The sequence below is a fragment of the Hippoglossus stenolepis genome, chromosome 3, assembly GCF_022539355.2.
Source record: "Hippoglossus stenolepis isolate QCI-W04-F060 chromosome 3, HSTE1.2, whole genome shotgun sequence".
NCBI lineage: Eukaryota > Metazoa > Chordata > Actinopteri > Pleuronectiformes > Pleuronectidae > Hippoglossus > Hippoglossus stenolepis.
The window spans coordinates 21,442,457-21,461,648 of NC_061485.1; the positions used below are offsets into that span (position 1 = coordinate 21,442,457).

At 41.2% G+C, this 19,192-nt stretch overlaps 1 protein-coding gene across 1 annotated transcript; it reads left to right on the top strand.

The window, feature by feature from the left end:
• The first annotated feature begins 1,905 nt into the window (after window positions 1-1,905).
• On the top strand, window positions 1,906-13,603 carry wdr1 (WD repeat domain 1). Its single transcript, XM_035152124.2, has 15 exons — window positions 1,906-2,064; window positions 3,473-3,594; window positions 5,569-5,659; window positions 5,754-5,901; window positions 6,300-6,480; window positions 7,354-7,431; window positions 7,579-7,659; window positions 8,253-8,486; window positions 8,720-8,807; window positions 9,667-9,823; window positions 10,695-10,782; window positions 10,886-10,996; window positions 11,102-11,275; window positions 11,396-11,540; window positions 12,360-13,603. Exons 1-15 carry the CDS (start codon window positions 2,049-2,051, stop codon window positions 12,464-12,466), a joined length of 1,821 nt encoding a protein of 606 aa, XP_035008015.1. The 5' UTR covers window positions 1,906-2,048; the 3' UTR covers window positions 12,467-13,603.
• Window positions 13,604-19,192: the final 5,589 nt, after the last annotated feature.

Below are 19,192 nucleotides of genomic sequence, written 5' to 3' on the forward strand. Positions count from 1 at the left end.
ATCCCACAATAAAACGTTTATTTTGATATTAACTTCTTGTCATATTTGGTGGTCATTGTATCTGTGAGTAACTATTTCACTTTTGTGTCATTCGAATATAATGACACTTGATCTGTTTTTGGTTGTGAACGCTCAAACTCTGAATTAGTAGGTCTTTATGTCTTACGGCTACAAATACAATAAAAGTGCATCCAGTTCATTTGATATCCACTGAATACATCAAAAATGTACAACCACTGAAGCAAAGTTAACTCTACATTCAGATTTGTTTGTTTATTTGCAACTATTACATGGCTTTACTTTACTAGTTGGTCAGCCAATGGCCGACGGGCACTAAATTGACACTAAATCAAGCTCATCCATGTCAGACAACTCAAGGCAGGAGTCGAACAGAAACATGTTCATGGCAACCACCACAATAGAAACCTGAAAAATGTCCACAATGACCAACAAGCTAAAGATTGAATACACTGAACAAAATTTGTGAAAATAGAATGCACACTATAAGTCTCATCGAAATGTATTTTAAGGTTCCCGCAGGCAGACCGATCATTTGTATTGCTGGACAATTTTTAAGATAATGCAAACAAAGTTTTTGAAAGATATCATACAAACTGTTTCATGAGAATACATGGCTGATAATATGCCTGACAACAGATAAATGGGTAATAACAACTGAAGCTACTTGTATGTTTATTATAGGTCCCTACTTACCCATATGTATGAGACAGATGTATCTTGACAACACCCATTTAATGGCCTGATAACAGTTAAAGTGTGGAATGGTCACATCATTTTTGGTCAGAGCGAGAGAGGGGCCCCTGGAACATGCAAAGGATTACGGTTGTATATTGTGTTGAGGTCAGGGGGGGGGGCCCAAAATGTTGTGCGGCTCCCCTGTGTCTATCAGAGAACAGCTCATAGCTTATACTATTATATTTTCTTCAATAAGTGTATTGCTGTAACATTACACTTGCTGTTGCCATGGAAACCCTCTGGAATGGGACCATCCTAAATAGGTCAGGGGATTCCCAATCCTATTCCAGGCGAGTATGCTCCGAACTGACTCACAGGATGACGCCAGGATTTAAAGTCAGCATTGTGACACTGTGGGTCAGTGGGTTAACCTCTCACATGTGTGAAATAGTCCTTGTTGGCATTTTCATTTGGTTATTCATGCATATGTGCATAGTTTTCTCTGGTGGCCAAAGTAGTGCATCTCATAATTTGTGACAATTTTGCCCTCAGTATGGCTTCTCAGGCAACCCCCCAGTGCACATAAACCTGGCTTTGTTCCTCCGTGGTTTCTCTCATACATTATAAATACATTCAAGCCACACAGCTAAACATCCATTATGTTAGCAGACAGTACTTACAGCAGCGTTCAAATTTACACGGAAACATGGGTTGCGTGAGTGTTTAATGTGTTGTGATGGTGTTGTGTGCATTGTGGGCAGCAATATGTGATTCATTTCAATTTAGTTGAACACCATAGACCATATATACATATATACAAGACAACAACAAGGTTAAATTAAAAAAGAGGTGCGCTGGAAATCGTTGAAAAGGAATTTGGATGAAACCACAGGGGCAGTATGAAGCACATTATGTTTTTTCTGTTGTTTTTTTGTACGTTTGAAGAAGGAGTCACCATTTACTTCAGTCGTATTGGATTTGGCTGCAACGCTGTTTATCCCTGAAACTCCAAAAGTGTTCTGTGGACTCAAACACTTCCCCCACCCCTCCATCGGCATACCGATGAGTAGATAATGAGGGAATTTTCATTTTTGGGTGAACTGTCCCTGTCGAGCGGTTAATCTGGGAGCCTGACAGGCCGCACTGAGGGAGGCACGGCTCCCAGCAGCCTCGGCCCATGGCAGCGTACTATCTGAGTTGACTATATATGGGCAAAGCCAGGCTGAGCGAGAGCTGCAGCCGCTTCCGTGTTTGTGTGATCGGGGAGTGCACAGCCGGGGGAGCCTCACTGTCACCACTCGTTCATTCATTAGGAAGTGTCACGTAGAGCGAGAGCCCAGCAGGACTAAAACATGCCGTCTGAACCGAGTAAGTCCCTCTTTTCTTCCCTAACGCCGAGAGGCAGCGCTCATTCAGGGCGACGCCGCTCAGCTCACCGACCTACTCCGCCAGGTAGCTCCGCAGCTAGCCTGTTAGCTCGTTAGCTAGCCTCGCCCATACAGAGCTGCGCGACTTTTGACACTTCATCTCCCAAATGAAAGACGCACGGACCTCACAACACCCGCGGGTGAAGCCGATGTATCAATGTCCACACGGTCGGTAGTGAAGATCCGCCGACTCTTCTTTAGAGCGCTGCCAGGGACTGTTCCTGTCAGTTAGCATTAGCCCGTCGAGCTAACGTCAGACACAGGAAATAGTTGTGCTCGCATCACATTGTTATGACATGTCCAGACAGTGAGGAAGCGCCGCCGGGCAAGTAGCTGCCCTTTTAAAGAGCTGATTTCACAGGAAGCAAACTGATTTATATCAATTTATTATCCAAACATCCTTACATTACATTCGGCTTTATGATTCAATCTTTCCTAATGCTTAGGAAAAAAGAATGCACAATGTGTTCAAACATAAGATAGTTATGTAACGTTTGCTTGTTAAATTATATTTGATCGAATAAGCTGAGGCTAATAAGCCCTCAAATGGTCAGTAATAAAAATGTCAGTTTGACACGACCACTAAGCACAATCATGTTGCCCAAGAAGGAATTTCAAATCCGAAATAAAGATCAATACATGTATACTGTTTTTTAATTTGTTTTACAGGATTACAATCACATAAGATTAAAAAGTAAAGTAAAAGTTTATTTATGTAGCATGTTAAAAAAAAAAAAAAAAAAAGGCTTGACACAAAATAAAAGAATAAAAAAGGTTGCATGTTTAAATTCAAAGTTCAAATTTTGTATAGATAAATAATTGTGGATTAAAATATTTCACTGTAACAGATGAAATCCAGGTCTCAAACACAACTCAAAATGAAAGGCTGGAAGAAGCAGTGGATCCTCAACAGTGGTTTCAACGATCTGCAAATATCTTATTGATATTCAGGTTTTTGTGATGCAGAGGCGGAACCATCTGTGAACCATTTCTTTTTAGACAGAAATAAACATCTCATGGGCACTGCTATGATGCCTCACACTTTTAACCAATAAGAACAGACCTGGCCAAAATATGTGGAAAGGTCAGTGACATCAAGTCCTCAGATTGACTAATGATGAATTAAGCAGCACTTTGTACCTCTGCATACTCTTATATCTGAAAGAGCTGCAGGTTTCAAGGTGTATATCGTCTCATGTTGTCTTATTAGATACTGTGTGGTCGTTTCTGTCCGCAAAAAGATCCGTTCAGGTTTATACTTGTTTCCTCAGTGTATGCTTCTTTTGAGCTGTATTCATCTCAATATTTCACATTATCTGTCATTTCTCATGTCTTGTCTACTCTTTCAGAACATGTATTCGCCAGTCTCCCACAGATGGAGAGGGGAGTGGCAAAAGTGATCGGCGGCGATCCCAAAGGCAACAACTTCCTGTATACCAACGGGAAGTGTGTCATCATCAGGAACATAGAGGTACTCATCATTTTTTTTAAAGCAGCACTGTATAAACTGTTTTGATTTTTATTGAATTTTTGAGTTCCCACCGACCTAAACCATAAGGTGAAACTTCACTGAGCTCCTGGTCCACACCCAGCAGCTGTGTAAAGTGTGCTCTGGATGCCGTCCAAACTATGGGTCACCTCTGGTAAACACTGCTAGATTGCACTGGGTAAAAAAGTTATCTATTTTAATGCGGCACACACAATGGCACAGGCTGCTTAAGCTGACCCGAACTAATGCCTTGAACAGGATATGTGTGACAACATCATAATAAAGCTAGGTAATAACAAAGTTTTTAATTTGAAAATGGCAAATGGCACTTATTCTTTGGTCTCTCTGTCTCTTATAAACTTTTTCAGGATTATACTGTGTTCAAATCTGACTTCAATGATAACTGAATTGGTTGCAGACAAAGAATGATTAAGCATGTGTAGAATTTAGCACTTCTCCAAATTAAACCTTTTTTTTTAAGTGTAGAAATAATCCGCTGCTAGAAGAGTTATTCCTGCTGCTGGTTGACTTTTATATTATAGTTTTTTTTTTTTATTTGCTAGGGCTGTAACAATTTTCAAACCAAAACTGAAACCGTGGTCCAGACGTCCACTGTTTCAGTTCGCGATACACAAAGACAGAACCGCAAGTCTCCCTGCGGGTACTGCGTGTGTGTCCAATCACACTCCAATCCAATCACAACCCTGGGACCACAACCTGCCTAATCTGAACCAATACAGAAGTGACTAGTATTTTCAGTCCAATGAGTGGAGGTCAGAGAGGATCGTTTACAAAAGTGCGTTGTAGAGTCCGCGTGTTGTCGCAGCTCTGGAGCAGACGCCTCCTCTCTAAAGTCCGAGTCAGGAGGAAATCATCTGGGGTAATTGTTTATTTCCTGTGGAGTTTCCCTTGAGCTGCCGGCCATCTTATGCCCGACTGGCTGACCGACTTGACCATCGACGGTACCGTGAGTGCCCTGAACATATTGTATCTAGGAACGCTGTTGTTATTGGCACGTCACGGATGCTTCTCTTTCTGTTTTACTTTCCTGAGTTATTGGTTTATGGAGATCTGCAGTTAATAATAATAATAATATTAGCTTGCATTTATATAGCGCCTTTCAAGAGACCCTAGGACACCTCACATATGTCCGTGAGGACAGAACAGAAGAGAAAAGGGGAAAAAAAGCAATTGGCACAAAACAGGTTCGAGATAAACAGCACTAATAGCAGGGTGGAGTGTTGACTAAGGTCAAAGGCCTTGTTGAACAGGTGGTGCTTGAGGAGTTTTTTGAAGCTGTCCAGAGATCCAGCGTTGCGTATTTCGGCAGGGAGAGAGTTCCAGAGGGTGTGGGCTGCGACACAGAAGGCTCTGTCTGCAAAGGTTCGCAGTTTGGTGTTGTGGGTGGAGAGCAAACCTGAATTTGAGGACCGCAGCCTTCTGACTGGAGTACAGGGGTGGAGGAGGTCAGTTAAATATAGTGGGGATAGGGCATGGAGGGATTTGTAGGTGAGAAGGAGGAGTTTGTAATTAATGCAGATCTTCATCGGGAGCCAGTGGAGGTGAATGAGGGTCAGGGTGATGTGCTGGAACAGCTTATTTTTAGTTCCTTCTGTTTTTTGTTGTTTGAATTGGATTGAACTGAACTGTGTTGGGCTTGTGGGGGAGACTGAAACTTTTCTTCGACAAAACAATCAGCACAAGGGTTTGCAAAATGGAGCCCAGCCTCCACCTGTTACTACACATAAGGGTCAAGTCAGGGTGTGAACACTGTAAAGATTTGTGTTGACCTTCGATGCTCATGTCCATTTCATTCTCTTTTTATTAAGCAAACAAACAAAACATGTACAAAACTAATAGGAACAAAGTTAGAATTCTGAAAATAAAGCACAGACCCATGTCTAAACCGTTTGTCAGGTAGACCGGCTGATCTGTCATTTCCCCTGTGTTTCACAGAACCCGGCTATCGCAGACATTTACACTGAACATGCCCACCAAGTGACTGTTGCCAAGTATGCCCCCAGTGGATTCTACATTGCTTCTGGAGGTAAACAACCCAGATGTGAACTTGTTTCAACAAACATGTACGTGCAGTGACCACAGTTATGTGGACACAAAATAACTGTATATAAATCCTTCAGATGCATCCGGAAAGATCCGTATCTGGGACACCACTCAGAAGGAGCACCTGCTCAAGTATGAGTACACCCCCCTTTCAGGCATGGTCAAGGACATCGCATGGACAGAGGACAGCAAGAGGATGGCAGTGGTCGGGGATGGACGAGAGAAGTGAGTACCAGGGCCAAGAAAAGATGTCCACTCATCAAGAAATGAAAGCACTTCATTATTCGCTGACCACAATGACTCAGTCTCAAGTTCCTCCGCGCACACACACCGATTAATGTGCACTAGACACAAAACCAGTGTTTGCTTTAAATATGGTATCCTCCCAAGATAGCTTTTTGTATTGCAATTGTATTATAATTCAATTGGTTATTAATCTAGAATTAAATTCTAGACTGTTTGTAGGTACGACACAAAATGTTGTGTTCATATTTGTTTATATTTCATCCTAGGAGACTTGTATCCTTGTTTTTACTTTGAAACTCTTGTGAATGGTTTGATTCGTCTTTCAGACCTCACACAAACCTGGAGCGACTGAATGTGTTGTTCATCTCTTCCTGCAGGTTTGGGGCGGTGTTCCTCTGGGACTCTGGCTCCTCAGTGGGGGAAATTTCCGGCCACAACAAATTAATCAACAGTGTAGACATCAGGCAGAAACGCCCTTACCGCCTCGCCACTGGCAGTGATGACACCTGTGCGTCCTACTCCGAGGGGCCTCCATTCAAGTTCAAGTTCACATTACGTGTAAGTTTGGTTTTTCCTTCTTTACCTCAAGGCATTGGAGCAGCTTTTTGAAAGGATTTTTTTCAGTTTAAACAAAGCTAAGTTGTTTTTGCTGGACCTGCAGTGAAGTCAACACCAACCAAAGGCTAAATGTCATCTTCTATTTGCAGTCTTAATGTCAGTAACAAAATATTATCTTTAGTTAAATGTAGCCATGGCATTAGACTGAGAGTTTTCTCCTTGTGAATTTGAACATCACGCTTGGGTGGTTTTTGACACTGTTGCCTTGTTTGTCTGTCTCCACATTACATAACTGACTTCCCCCGTAAATTCTTGGAGAATGTGTGAGTCATTTTCCTAAAACCAGGGCTATTTATCTCAAGAAACGTTTTCTACACCACACTTTTACATTTTCGCCTTTACCTAAGGATCCAGTAAGTCAGGTTTTAGAATTCAATCTGCTATTATTATTATATTTAGTGTAGGAGAGAAAAGTGCTTTCTGTAACTCTGGTGTTGGTTGCATGTCATACAGTAGTAATGCCGTTGTAGTGAAAAAGGCTAAATTATGTGCTTTTGATTTATGTTTTTGGCTAAATCACGGCTTCCTTTTTATTTTGTGTCATCAGTTTCAATGTGCACAGCAAGGCTTTTTGGCAAAAATATTTTTTATATACAGTATGTAGTTTTTGTGTAAATAACCATTAGCCTTGTTCAGCCTCGACAGTCTAATATGAGGAAGGTCTGTCATGAGGATTGAAAAATATGCATTTCATTCCCTTTGCCAATTGGACCTACATGTCCTGTCTTTGTATAACGGACTGAAAGTATAACTGAAGCAACAATGTTTCCTTATTAATTATTTCCCTCCCCCTCCCCCTTGTTATTGCTAAAGGACCACAGCCAGTTTGTCAACTGTGTCCGTTTCTCTCCGGATGGAGAGCGTTTCGTCACAGCTGGCGCTGACAGCAAGGTGAGTGTTAGTTTGCTGAGTGTGTGAACCAATGAAATGTATAAGTGAGATTGACTAAATAAAGTAAGGCTGTCTCATCCCAAAGATCAGGCTATAGAAAATATAAAAACTACAGTTCTCAAAAAATGTTTGTTTTCTGTATTTCAGATTTTCATCTATGATGGAAAGACTGGTGAGGCTCTTGGCTCACTGGGTGGAGAGAAGGCTCACAACGGAGGAATCTATGCTGTAAGTGGGGTCTCTTATGGAAAACATGTACATTCAGTACATACAGTATTTTGCCAGTCTTATGTCTCATATGTTTTATCTAAACTTAAACAAATCCACCCTGTAGTGTTTCCTACAGAATTAGACTCTATTATGTTCTACTATGTGGTGGCAGGGTTTTGGGGAGTGGGGTGACAGACTTGGGTCTGTGAGGATTTATTATTTTGATTTGCCATTGGACCCAGTCCTGTCACATGCACACAAAATGTAATCATACCCTGAACGACAGGTACACAGAAAGGGACGGTGTTATGTTGAGTTCTGTCGATAAGAGATAGTAAATACTTTTAGCAGTTTGCTTGCCCACTGATGCAGCAGGATTTCGCCCTGTTTTCCCAATGACCACTCTGATAAATTAATTCTCTGAAAGCCGCCTCCTTCTCTCCTCAACTTCCTTATTTGATTTTTCCATTGAATTCCTCATGGCATTGGTGCTTCTGTTGTGGCACACTTATAGGGCACTTTGACAGTAAATTTGCAACTTACATCTTGTCACATGCATATTAATATCATGATGTTAATTTTTTAATCCCTTTTTAATTTACCTGCTCCAGGTCAGCTGGAGTCCTGACAATTCCCAACTGATCTCTGCCTCAGGGGACAAGACCGTGAAGCTCTGGGATGTTGGTACAGGAACGGCTGTCACCACCTTCAACATGGGCACTGATGTGACAGACCAGCAGCTGGGCTGCCTGTGGCAGAAAGACCACCTCCTCAGCATCTCTCTGGCAGGATACATCAACTATCTGGACAAGAACAACCCAGACCGGCCTATACGCACCGTCAAGGTCAGATTCTCACATTCTCAAGGTTGCTTATTATGGATATTATCAGTAGAGTTCAGATTCCAATAAATCTTTAAATCCAAGAGTTGGTTTGGGAAGAAAAAGAGCTGCTCAACTTTTGATTTGTTGAAACACTGTGGAAATGATTTGTGAAATGTAAGTCAGCATGTTCAAATAGACACTGGACTTATTTACCCTCAAACATAAATCCTAACATGAACTTGTTCATCCAACAGGGACACAGCAAATCCATCCAGTGTCTGACAGTTCACAAAAGTGACGGGAAATCGCACATCTACTCGGGGAGTCATGATGGACACATTAATATCCTTCCAGTGATTAAGTGCTGCCAGTCATTTTTATTAGCATGCTATAGCTAAGAGGGTATAGTCAGGTGTTTTTAACAGTCATAACCAGCCAACAAACAATGTGTAAAGGTAAGTTTTTTCAGTAAAGCAGCCCACATGTGTAGATCTATATAATTCCTCATAAATTATGGTGTGGGTGCAGAGATGTGCCATAGATGCTACAGTCCAGTAACACAGATATAGGTATATTTAAATAACACCCCAAATGTGTTTAAATTGTCATCAAAAATATTCAGTTTAAATTTTGTTAAAATGTGAAGCAAAATGAGAGATTCTAACAATATCTTTTCTCTTCACCTGCTCTAAACTGTATAAAAAGTTCCTGCTTCAAATAATTAAACCCATGCAGCGTAAAGTCAGCAGGACACATGAGCACTGATCAATCTGCAGCATACTTCAGCTCGTTACCCTCTTTGAATGTTGCATCAGATTTTGCAATAAGTTAACAACATGAGAATGGAAACAGGAAAATGCCTAAAGCACGGGATTCGTGCAAATTGTACAAATGACTGAATCAAAGTATTTCATTAGTGTCACTTCCCCCTTCAGCTTCATCCGCACACAACCAGCTACTGTTTCATAATGAACCAACAGTATTTTTGCACTAAGCAACTCCTGATGTTTGAAGTGCTTTTCTATTCATGCTATCAACATTTTTGCAGAGTAAATTAAAAAAAAATTGTTTATCACTCAGATGAGTACTAGGTGTTGTTGCCTCTGTGGTACAGACAGTAACAATGCTTTTCAGTAGAAATGTCCCTGCAACATCAAATATCCACGTCTAGAATGACTGTCGTCCTTAACACCGACCTCACATTACTGGGATGCAGACACTGGCGAGAACGACTGCATGTCAGGGAAGGGCCACAGCAACCAGGTGAGCAAGATGGTGACTAACGATGCCGGCGAGCTGGTGACGTGCAGCATGGACGATACGCTGCGCTACACCAACATCAACAAGAAGGAGTACAGGTGTGTGTTTTGTCTGGTAACAATAATAATGGATCGGACGTCAATCTGGTAGAGAGGAGTTTCGAGTTAGAGTGTTGTTTTGACTGTTGATAATGGATTCGCCTTCACTTAATAATTGGCCATGTAGAAAACCGTGGATGCTTTTCTTTTATATTATGTTTCATTGTAAAAGTAGAAAAAAACCTTTTGTCTTTTCCTATTTATTTAGAGGCATTTTCATAATAGAACTAAAATTACACTCCGAGTACTTGCCTGCACCGAAGCCTAATAGTCCTTTTTCAAGCAACATTTTAATTCACTAGATCCAGTTATGCTTTGATTCGTAACATCATTCCCCTAAACATGTCAGATTTTTTCTTTTTCATGGAGATCCAATGAAAATGTTGAAAAATGCCCTATCTCGCAATGTTAAAGAAAATGAAATATATTTCCTGGATCCACCCCCTGATCCAGAGTCACGCCAAAATGTAATGGGTTCTTCCTGGAGTCATGCCCCGCCCCACCCCACCCCACCACTAAATTCATGGAGTCAAGTTTTTTCATGAAAAATCTCCTCTTTGGTGGAAGCAACATCGTTTTTGACCTGCATCATAGTGAATGCTTTGGTGTGGTTGCATTGATGTTGAATTGGAATGATAAATTAAAGTTTTTAAGATTAATTCACAACAGTCCCAATGATGTGGTAAGAATAAGCATTGATATGACCTCATTATTACATTGTGGCCGCTGAATTCTTAAGTGTCACTTGAAGTTAATGGGTTTATTTTTCTTACCTGAAACCAGATATTGGCCTTCATAAAAACTGATTTCACTTATCATCTTTGCTAAATGGTTAATTATAATGTAATTAACTGTAACTGCTGGTTTTCAGTTCCTCTGATGTGGTGAAGATGGATTTCCAGCCCAAAAGTGTGTCAGTAGCGTCAGGAGGGCTGTCACTGGCTGTGTGCATTGGGCAGGTAATGTCGTCATCCCTCAGCCAGTGTTGAGTTCAGTGTTAAGCTTTTAAAGGGGTTCACAACATCCCAGATATGACATGATCTGACCTCTTGCTTTTCCTAGGTTGTCTTGCTGAAGGACAAGAAGAAAGTCTTCACATTAGACAAGCTCGACTATGAAGCCGAGGTGGGAGATATCCATCCTGGTGGCACCACTGCTGCAGTGGGAGGAGCAGTAAGTGGAACACAATTAACATTATCTCAGGGATTAATACCATCAGAACATCCTCCTGTTGACATTATATTTGGGATTTATTCTTGTATTTCTTCCTCTCCATAGGAAGGAATAATCCACCTGTACTCCATTCAGGGCAACACTCTGAAGGATGATGGCAAAACCCTCAAGGTTTCAGGGACGGTCACAGACATGGCCTACTCTAATGACGGAGCCTATCTGGCTGTCATTGATGAGAAGAAGGTTTCCACTGTCTTTTCTGTGGCAGACGGCTACACGGTAAACACACTCACACTATACAACGTTTAGGATCCAGAATCCAGAAGCCTAGTTTAAAATGGTGTCATTGCCTCCTTTTGTTATTTCTCACTCTTAGTTTGTTTTTTTTCTTCCCTCCAGGTCAAAAACGAGTTTCACGGACACCATGCCAGACCAGTGAGCCTGGCCTGGTCACCTGATAATGAGCACTTTGCAACCAGTGGGATGGACATGTTGGTGTATGTCTGGACAGTTGCTGATTCAGACAAGAGAATCAAAATCTCAGGTATGTAACTCATGCCTGGCAAAGCATGCAAAGACAAAGTTAACTATGTTCTGAGCTGAGTAAAGTTATACATTTAGACCTTTGCTTAAAGTTGTAATCCTTAAGACTTCATTGTTGGCTTACTTGGAGGCACCTTTGGTTACTAGTGGTAACAGTGAATGCAGTTTTTACTCCAGAAAACGCCACGCTGATCAACTACTATGATTAAACAATGACTGAGCTACTGATATATGTCATTGTTTTTTATTATTGAAGTCAGACAAACATAATTACCACAGCGATTTAATTTCACGCTGTTCACGACACAAGTTGACTTCAGTGACAAATACATTTTGTTTCCTGTGACTGTTAATGCTGCTGCACATTTCACCATTTTAATGCCTTCAATGTGAAGAAGCAGTATTAAACGTTTAGTTTGCTTGACTGTTATAGGACAGAGCAGTTAAAAGTGAGGGAAATTCATCAATAGGCAGTTATGCAACAGTATATACAACACAGGCATTGTTTCCTATGAGACTTTGGTGTATGTGAAGGTATTTCAGTTAAGTGTGGGGAATATGTAGGCAATTACAAAATGTAAATATATTAAATGGCTATTGTAAGATTTAAGTCCTAGGATTTGAATTGAATTAAAGCCCTGGTTTTTGATACTAGATATAGTCAGACTCTATATGCTAGTGTGTATTTTTGGATATTATATTATGTATTGCTGAAGTGAAATTGACTGCAAATGTTTGCACATTTTACAAAGTAAAGTCCACGGAGAGTTTTCTTTGTTATTACATGTTTGTAACTGGTTATATGCTCTGATGTCTGCAGACACTCATCGGTTGCACCACGTCAGCGGCCTGGCTTGGATCGATGAGCACACTCTAGTGACCACCTCCCATGATGCCAGCATTAAGCAGTGGACTATAACATACTGAGCTGCAGGCAGACAAACATCCACATCTCCAGAGACAAGGACTACTGTAGAAGTCAATCTTTTTCTTCTTTTTTTTTTTTTTCAAACTGTATTTTCACTATCTGAATGGTGTTCTATTCTGTCTGTAAACATCTGAATTGTAAATGGTTAGGGATGGGAAAGGCTCCCAATACAATTATCCAAGATGATATCTTTGATTCAACTAATCACCACTTACTCTGTGATGAAGTGTACAATGTAACCACGAGTACTTTGACATCTCTTTGAGCGCTCGGGACCCAGAAAATGATTTGTAAGCTCAACATTCCATAGGTAACAGCCTTCGCTCAGTTTAAAGTGAAATCCTTGTCTGTAGTTGGGCTCAATACATCCTGACTTGACGGATGAACCAAAAGTGAGTTGTTGTTGTTGTTGTTTTTGTATCAGCAAATTGGGGAAATGAAACCTTTTGGTTACATTCCTGAAATTAACTAAAAGTAACTGGTCCTCACTGAAGTTGCGTATCACTTTTTATTTTCAAGGTTTAATGGGGAGGGTGTTGTTGCTTTTTGCTTTGTCTTTGGTTTCTGTTTGTGGTTTCTAACTCTACCTGTCGTGCTCGGCAGCAATAATTGGGACAGAAAGAACAAAATGTGTGTACAATGGAAATGGTGTGTGATCAGTCCTGTGTTGTTGCTGTGTTTTTCTTTGGGCCCACTATGCTTGTCTTACTTATTTTCTTTTTTCACATCTTCATGCACCTGCTTCAAAAGTGGAAGTGATTCATTCATAATAATAATTACAACTACACTTTTTATGCATTTTCAGTTTCATGCAGATTTGCACTTACTTTAAATTTCACAAACAACACATTAATTGCCCAGTGGGAAGTATCATTAAAACTTCATGGTATTCAGGAACACACTGAACTGTGGGTCTTGGCCAGTAGGGGTCCCTCCAGTGTGTTGCTAAGACTGAGAGGAGGAAATGAAAAGCGTCCTTAAAGGGCACCTTCTCCTGGATTTCCCCGTGATTCAAAGTTGGCCTATATAATTGTAATGTATCCCTGGATTGAACTCAGACGTGGTCACTTCAGTGTCGCCATCTCCTCTGTCCTCTTTTACTGTCAACTGTTCAATAAAGCAGAAATGAAAAGAAAGGCATCTTTAAAATGTGTCTCCCAATCACACTGACAATCTGGTCTAAATCTGTTTAGCTAGATTTAAATGCTTTAAATGCTAAAGGAAGTGGTCTTATCACTTGCAGTGATATGATCCAATCTGTTCATGGGGAATAAATAATTAACTTATTTATAGCTCAGATTAATGTTCAATCCAAGTTTTATTAATGACATTTGACCCATGGAATAAAAGTGCAACTTACTGTGCATATACTTGTGGACTAATAAGGTTTTTCTATCACAATCACAACTGAAGTGTTGTAAGGAGAAATTATTCACAGACAGTTTGTTCGCAACTCATCACCACAGCTCATGTACCAAATACCACATACAAGTTTCAGGGAGGCTAATGGCTGAACTGACCGTGGCTCCACCTGGTTACTCTAAAATAGAATTTTCTAAATACATTTTCTAAAGCAGCATACACCAGTCACAACTGATATTTGTTATCCCATACAAAATGGCTTATACTGTATGTATATATGTATCACCTCATCATACAATAATGCAAATGCAAGATTGACACAATGTAGTTCAGACAGTTACAGTATAAAGCCTGTATACATGTAATGCTGGTAATGGGCTATGCAAACATTCAGAGGATCATTAAATTCAAATTTACTCATATTGATTTCCAATGGTTCAACACTTCTCATATGTTCTGCACCATTTTTCACTGGATTGAGTTTCAAATCCTGTTTAATCTTGTGAAAACAAAAGGAGCCACACAATAAGGACAAGCAAACAAAGCCACTGATGCTACGGAGAACAATTTCAGTTTTCATATGTGGATCTGGTAAGAACTGATGGCTCCATGATTTTGTTTTCCTTCTCACTACACTACACAACATGTTCTGTCACCACCTTGTTTTGTGCGTGTGTTTGAAGCGGCTGGTTTTCTCGGGGGTTTGTTTGTGTCTGCTTCTCCTTGTGATGACTGAGCCTGCGTGGGGTTCCTCAGGTCTGCCAGCAGCACTGGACATGTTCAACAGTGTAACAGCGCAGCAGCCCGATCACAGCACAGTCTGCTGGCTGAACCCTACAGAGAGGGCAGGATGAAATATGACCCATATACCCAACTAACAGACAGCAGGCACAGAGAATGTACATAATTGTACTGGTTTACTTTCAGGAGACACATAATCCAGAGCCAACACTGCTCTCTGTTGGTTCAGTCTGGGCACTGTGTGTCGGAAACCCTGTAATTTGGTGGCATCGGCTCTGAGTGTTTGCCATGGCTGTGCACATGCGTCTGACCAAAGCCATTATTAAAATCACATTCACATGATGATTATCAGGGATCTCATGCACATACAAGCCTGACACCACAGAAGTAAAGTCTGCAACCAGAGGGGGCGCTCTGTCCTGTATAGGGGGATACCGTTATCAGTATATTCGTCTGTAATCACTTTGATTCTGGGGCAGAACTTGAAGATCATTTGATTTCCTCCATCAAACTCCACTATTATATTAATCAGCTAGTGAAGTGCTGCCTCTTGATATTTTGAATTTCTTGGAATAAAAGTTTCTTCTGTATTTCCATGGCAACAAGTTTGACATGGCCAAACTGAGAGGAGGCTCTCAACTCCATGCTCTTCACCGATAAAAAAACAGAACAACACCATACGCTGTGGGTTACAGAGTGTTGGTTTCTGTCTCAGCAGAAAATCTTTATTGTTCACTTGTGTGGGAGTTGGTCTGATATGTAACCTTATCATGGTATCGCTGGCACTAAATTGCAGGATTACGTAACAGATACATGATACCCGCAGTGGACAATAAATGAACAATAGATAAAGACATCTTGAAACGAGCAGATAATCCTTTGGGCCGCTTGTGTTAAACATGTCTTACTGCATTTGTATATATTCTCATCTAAATTGTTATAAGATAATATGACAATAACAATCTTTATCGCTGAGAGATATATTATGACTTCCGGTAAGTCAGGAGGGGTGGGTGAAGTGTTTGAGTCCACAAAACACTTTTGGAGTTTTTTTCAACATTTCCATGCATTAAAAGAATTATGGATTTAAAAATCGATATGATAATATATATGATATATATATATATATATAATATTATGGTCATTTAAATCTTAATACACAACTGTAGAATTAAAAGTCAAAAACACAATAACTGATTATTTTACACAAGCATTTCACTTGTCAAGTAGGCGGAAGTGTGGTCTTCAGTGTGCTTAGATTCTGTTCTAACAATAGTACAAATCCCAGATAAGAAAACATTCATGAATGTCAGAATCTTCGTTTTAAGAAGAAGTTTCTTCTCAGCAATGGTTGGTGAATGAGGCCCAAAGATCTCTTCTAAAAAGGAGCTACTAATGTTATCAAGACCCCGAGCTCACAAAACTTCATGAGGGTCTAACACTCCTAATATGGAGCCTTTTAAGTCCCAAACAGTGATATATTTGTTTTATTTGTACACACAAGTTCTTTAATTGTGCTTACAAGTTTGTGTGCCCAAGATCACGTCTTTATGCACACAAAAAAACAGACCATAATTCTGTATGTCATGTGCGTCTCATGTGCTGTGCCAGCTGGTTCTCCTGCCATGAGGCCGGCCACGTGTTCCCTTTCAGCTGGAATGTTAAAAGTGTTTATCATCACAAGTTTTACAGCTGTAGATATCTGATCTACAGCGTCAGCAGGGCTCCTCTCCTCTTCATTTCAATAACAGGGCTTCTGTTATTACACCTTGTTATTGCCTATAGAAACCTTTATCTAGGTATATAATAATAGGAAACTTTCATTTACACTGCACCCATCAGAGGATCATAACATTGGAGCAGAATTATAAAAATAAAAATATTACAAACAAGGAAAGAAATATTTGAACCAGCAGAGGAAGGTTTAGAAAAAAAAACCCAGTAGACAGAAATAATAACGATAATAATAAAATATTACAAGGTGCTTCACAAAATAAAATGTAAGTGCAAAATTAATATTATTACAAATATTGAAAATTACATATAGATACAATTAGAAAATGAATATGGAAAAAAACAAATCACACTCAGCAGTGCAATGACAGAAAACTGACAAAAAACAACATTAAAACAATCGAAGCCCGAAATAAATTTACATGGATTTTCAATAAATTCTCACTGACTTTTCCATTCATTACATGAGAGTGTGGAGAGCTGACCAACAAACAGGACAACTCACACTACTTTCGTGGTTCTTCACGTCATTGACCAGGGGAGCGCAAATGAGACGCAAACGTGGTAGTGGAGTGTGTGTGTGTGTGTGTGTGTGTGTGTGTGTGTGTGTGTGTGTGTGTGTGTGTGTGTGTGAGAGAGTGTGTGAGTGAGTGTGTGATCTCCATGTGGCGGTATCAATGTCTCTATTAATTATGTATTGATCCAGTCGTCTACTTTAACATTGGTCGGAGTATTGAGTGGCGTTTTACTACACTCAACCATAGATCAAGTTTAAAAAGAGAAACATGTGTCATGGCTGCTGCTGACCATGGGCCTGAAGTGATGAGGAGGATGAATGTATGTTTGTGGAATCAGTCAATAAAAGGTTCACCTTCTATAGATCACACCCTCATGGACACTCAACAGGCTCTGAAGAGAGGAAGACTGGAGGCTGCAGAGGAACAACAGCATGAACACCAGAGGGTCAGAGGATGGAAACGTGTCTAAACGAAAGAAGTGATGACGACAGGTACACAATGTTATCAAGGTTAGTATCAACAAATGCAGAACCATGGGGCTAATTGATCGATTCATATCGAAGTGATGTGCGTCACAATAAAGTTAACTGTGTGAACTGAAGTTGCGGTCCGCGAGTCATTAGACATTACACTGTCGACGACGATGGAGTTTCTGTTCCAACCTCTTTCTCCGTTCCTCGCTCTGCCCGGCGAGCCGCCGGTTCCATGGACTCGCTGAGTCGATCAAAACATTCATAGCGGCCATCGAATTAACGGATCCTAGTGACGAGAGCCATGCTGATCCACAACCTGGGGACAGCAGATTTTTCCGACTCTCGGACCCACTACTACATACGCAGAATGTGTCACACGGCTGTCTGGACATTTCGCTGCTCCACAGAACATTATGGTCCGGTGGATCATTTTCCGCCAGCACCGGCAACAGGCAGTCCACCATTACGTAGCCGATCTGAGGGGCTTGGCCAGCCTCTGTAAATTTGGGGCACTGGAGGATAAACTGATAAGGGACCAGTTAGCTGAACTCAGGAAGACACTGCTGATGTCCTCTGACGATATAACCCTGACAAAGGCAGTGGAAATAGCATTCCAGCTTGAATCTGCAGCTGGTTTAGCGTCACAGCTAGCCCCCTCCAACCTCTCTCTCTCTCAGCCCATGCTACTGACACAGATGGTGTGGCCAACCACGGGGTCTCCTAGTCATGAGTCTCCCCAGGACATCCAAGAGGTTAACTTTCCGGACGCCAGGGTGCAGCCGCGCGCCTGACCTGTGGTAAATGGGGCCTTGTTCACGCCCCGACCTTCCATGCCAAGGGGCAGGGGTATCAATGCTGCGGCAAACAGAACCATTTTGCCAGGGTCTGTTGCTCTGCCCCCGCTGCTGCAAGCTCATCGCCACATCCACATCCACCTGGCCCGCCATCACCAATGACCATTCATTCAGTGAGCTCCACCTCCCGGCCATTTAAGTGGTGCACAGTGGAACTAGATGGGGTGTGCCTGCCACTACTGCTGGATACTGGGGCTTTAATTAGACACTATAGCCCCGAAAAGGATCGATTTTACACGCACCATGTTTGTACCTTAACAGAAAGAATTTATGTTTTGTTATGTGTTAGGACTGTAATCCGTGGCATACAATACACTGTACTTAAACTTGTTCTCATACATAAACCTTTATATATATTACAGTATTCCTTTAGCTTTATTCAACATCACACATACATGAATGCACTGTGCTCATTAAGACACTGTGACCTATGCCTTAGAAAGAAATCAAGAAGCTGCCCCAGCTTCTGAAGGCCAGATAGGAAAGGCGTTGTCTTGTCTGATAAATACGCATGCTTACACACACAGAACATACAGACGATAAAACAGAAACACAATGTTTCACACTCCAATGAACAAAAACACTGTGTCTGCAAAACTACTGAAGACTCACAAAGCTTCAGCCGGATAAAGGCTTTTTCTTAATACACAAAACTTAACACTGTCAGAATGTGAAGATTTGCCCAGCTACTATCAAAGGAGTGACGAACCTGGGAGCGGCTCCTCATCATTGGTGGATTCCAGTTCCAAGATGCTGGGACCACGCCTTCAACCTACTATTATAAATATTGCACCTGTCATCCGTTCGGGGCGACTCTTGACTACCCCGAGCTACGGACTAAAAGCCGAGGCTGTGCATTGAGTGCCCATAGCTATGCTGTACCTTTTTCATTGCTTCTAAATAAATACTTTTTGAACTAAGACCGACCCTTCTCATACCTAAGGATAAAAGAACACGACAGGCTTCGCTGTCACTCCTAAACGTTTCTACTGTCCAGCGGCTCTTTCCGCCCCGGACGGCCACTGCTGTTGCTGAGGACCCGT

Coding starts and splice junctions, on each gene's coding strand:
- wdr1 (XM_035152124.2), top strand. Junction 6,481..7,353: donor AGTTCAAGTTCACATTACGT/GTAAGTTTGGTT, acceptor TTATTGCTAAAG/GACCACAGCCAGTTTGTCAA. Junction 7,660..8,252: donor ACAACGGAGGAATCTATGCT/GTAAGTGGGGTC, acceptor TACCTGCTCCAG/GTCAGCTGGAGTCCTGACAA.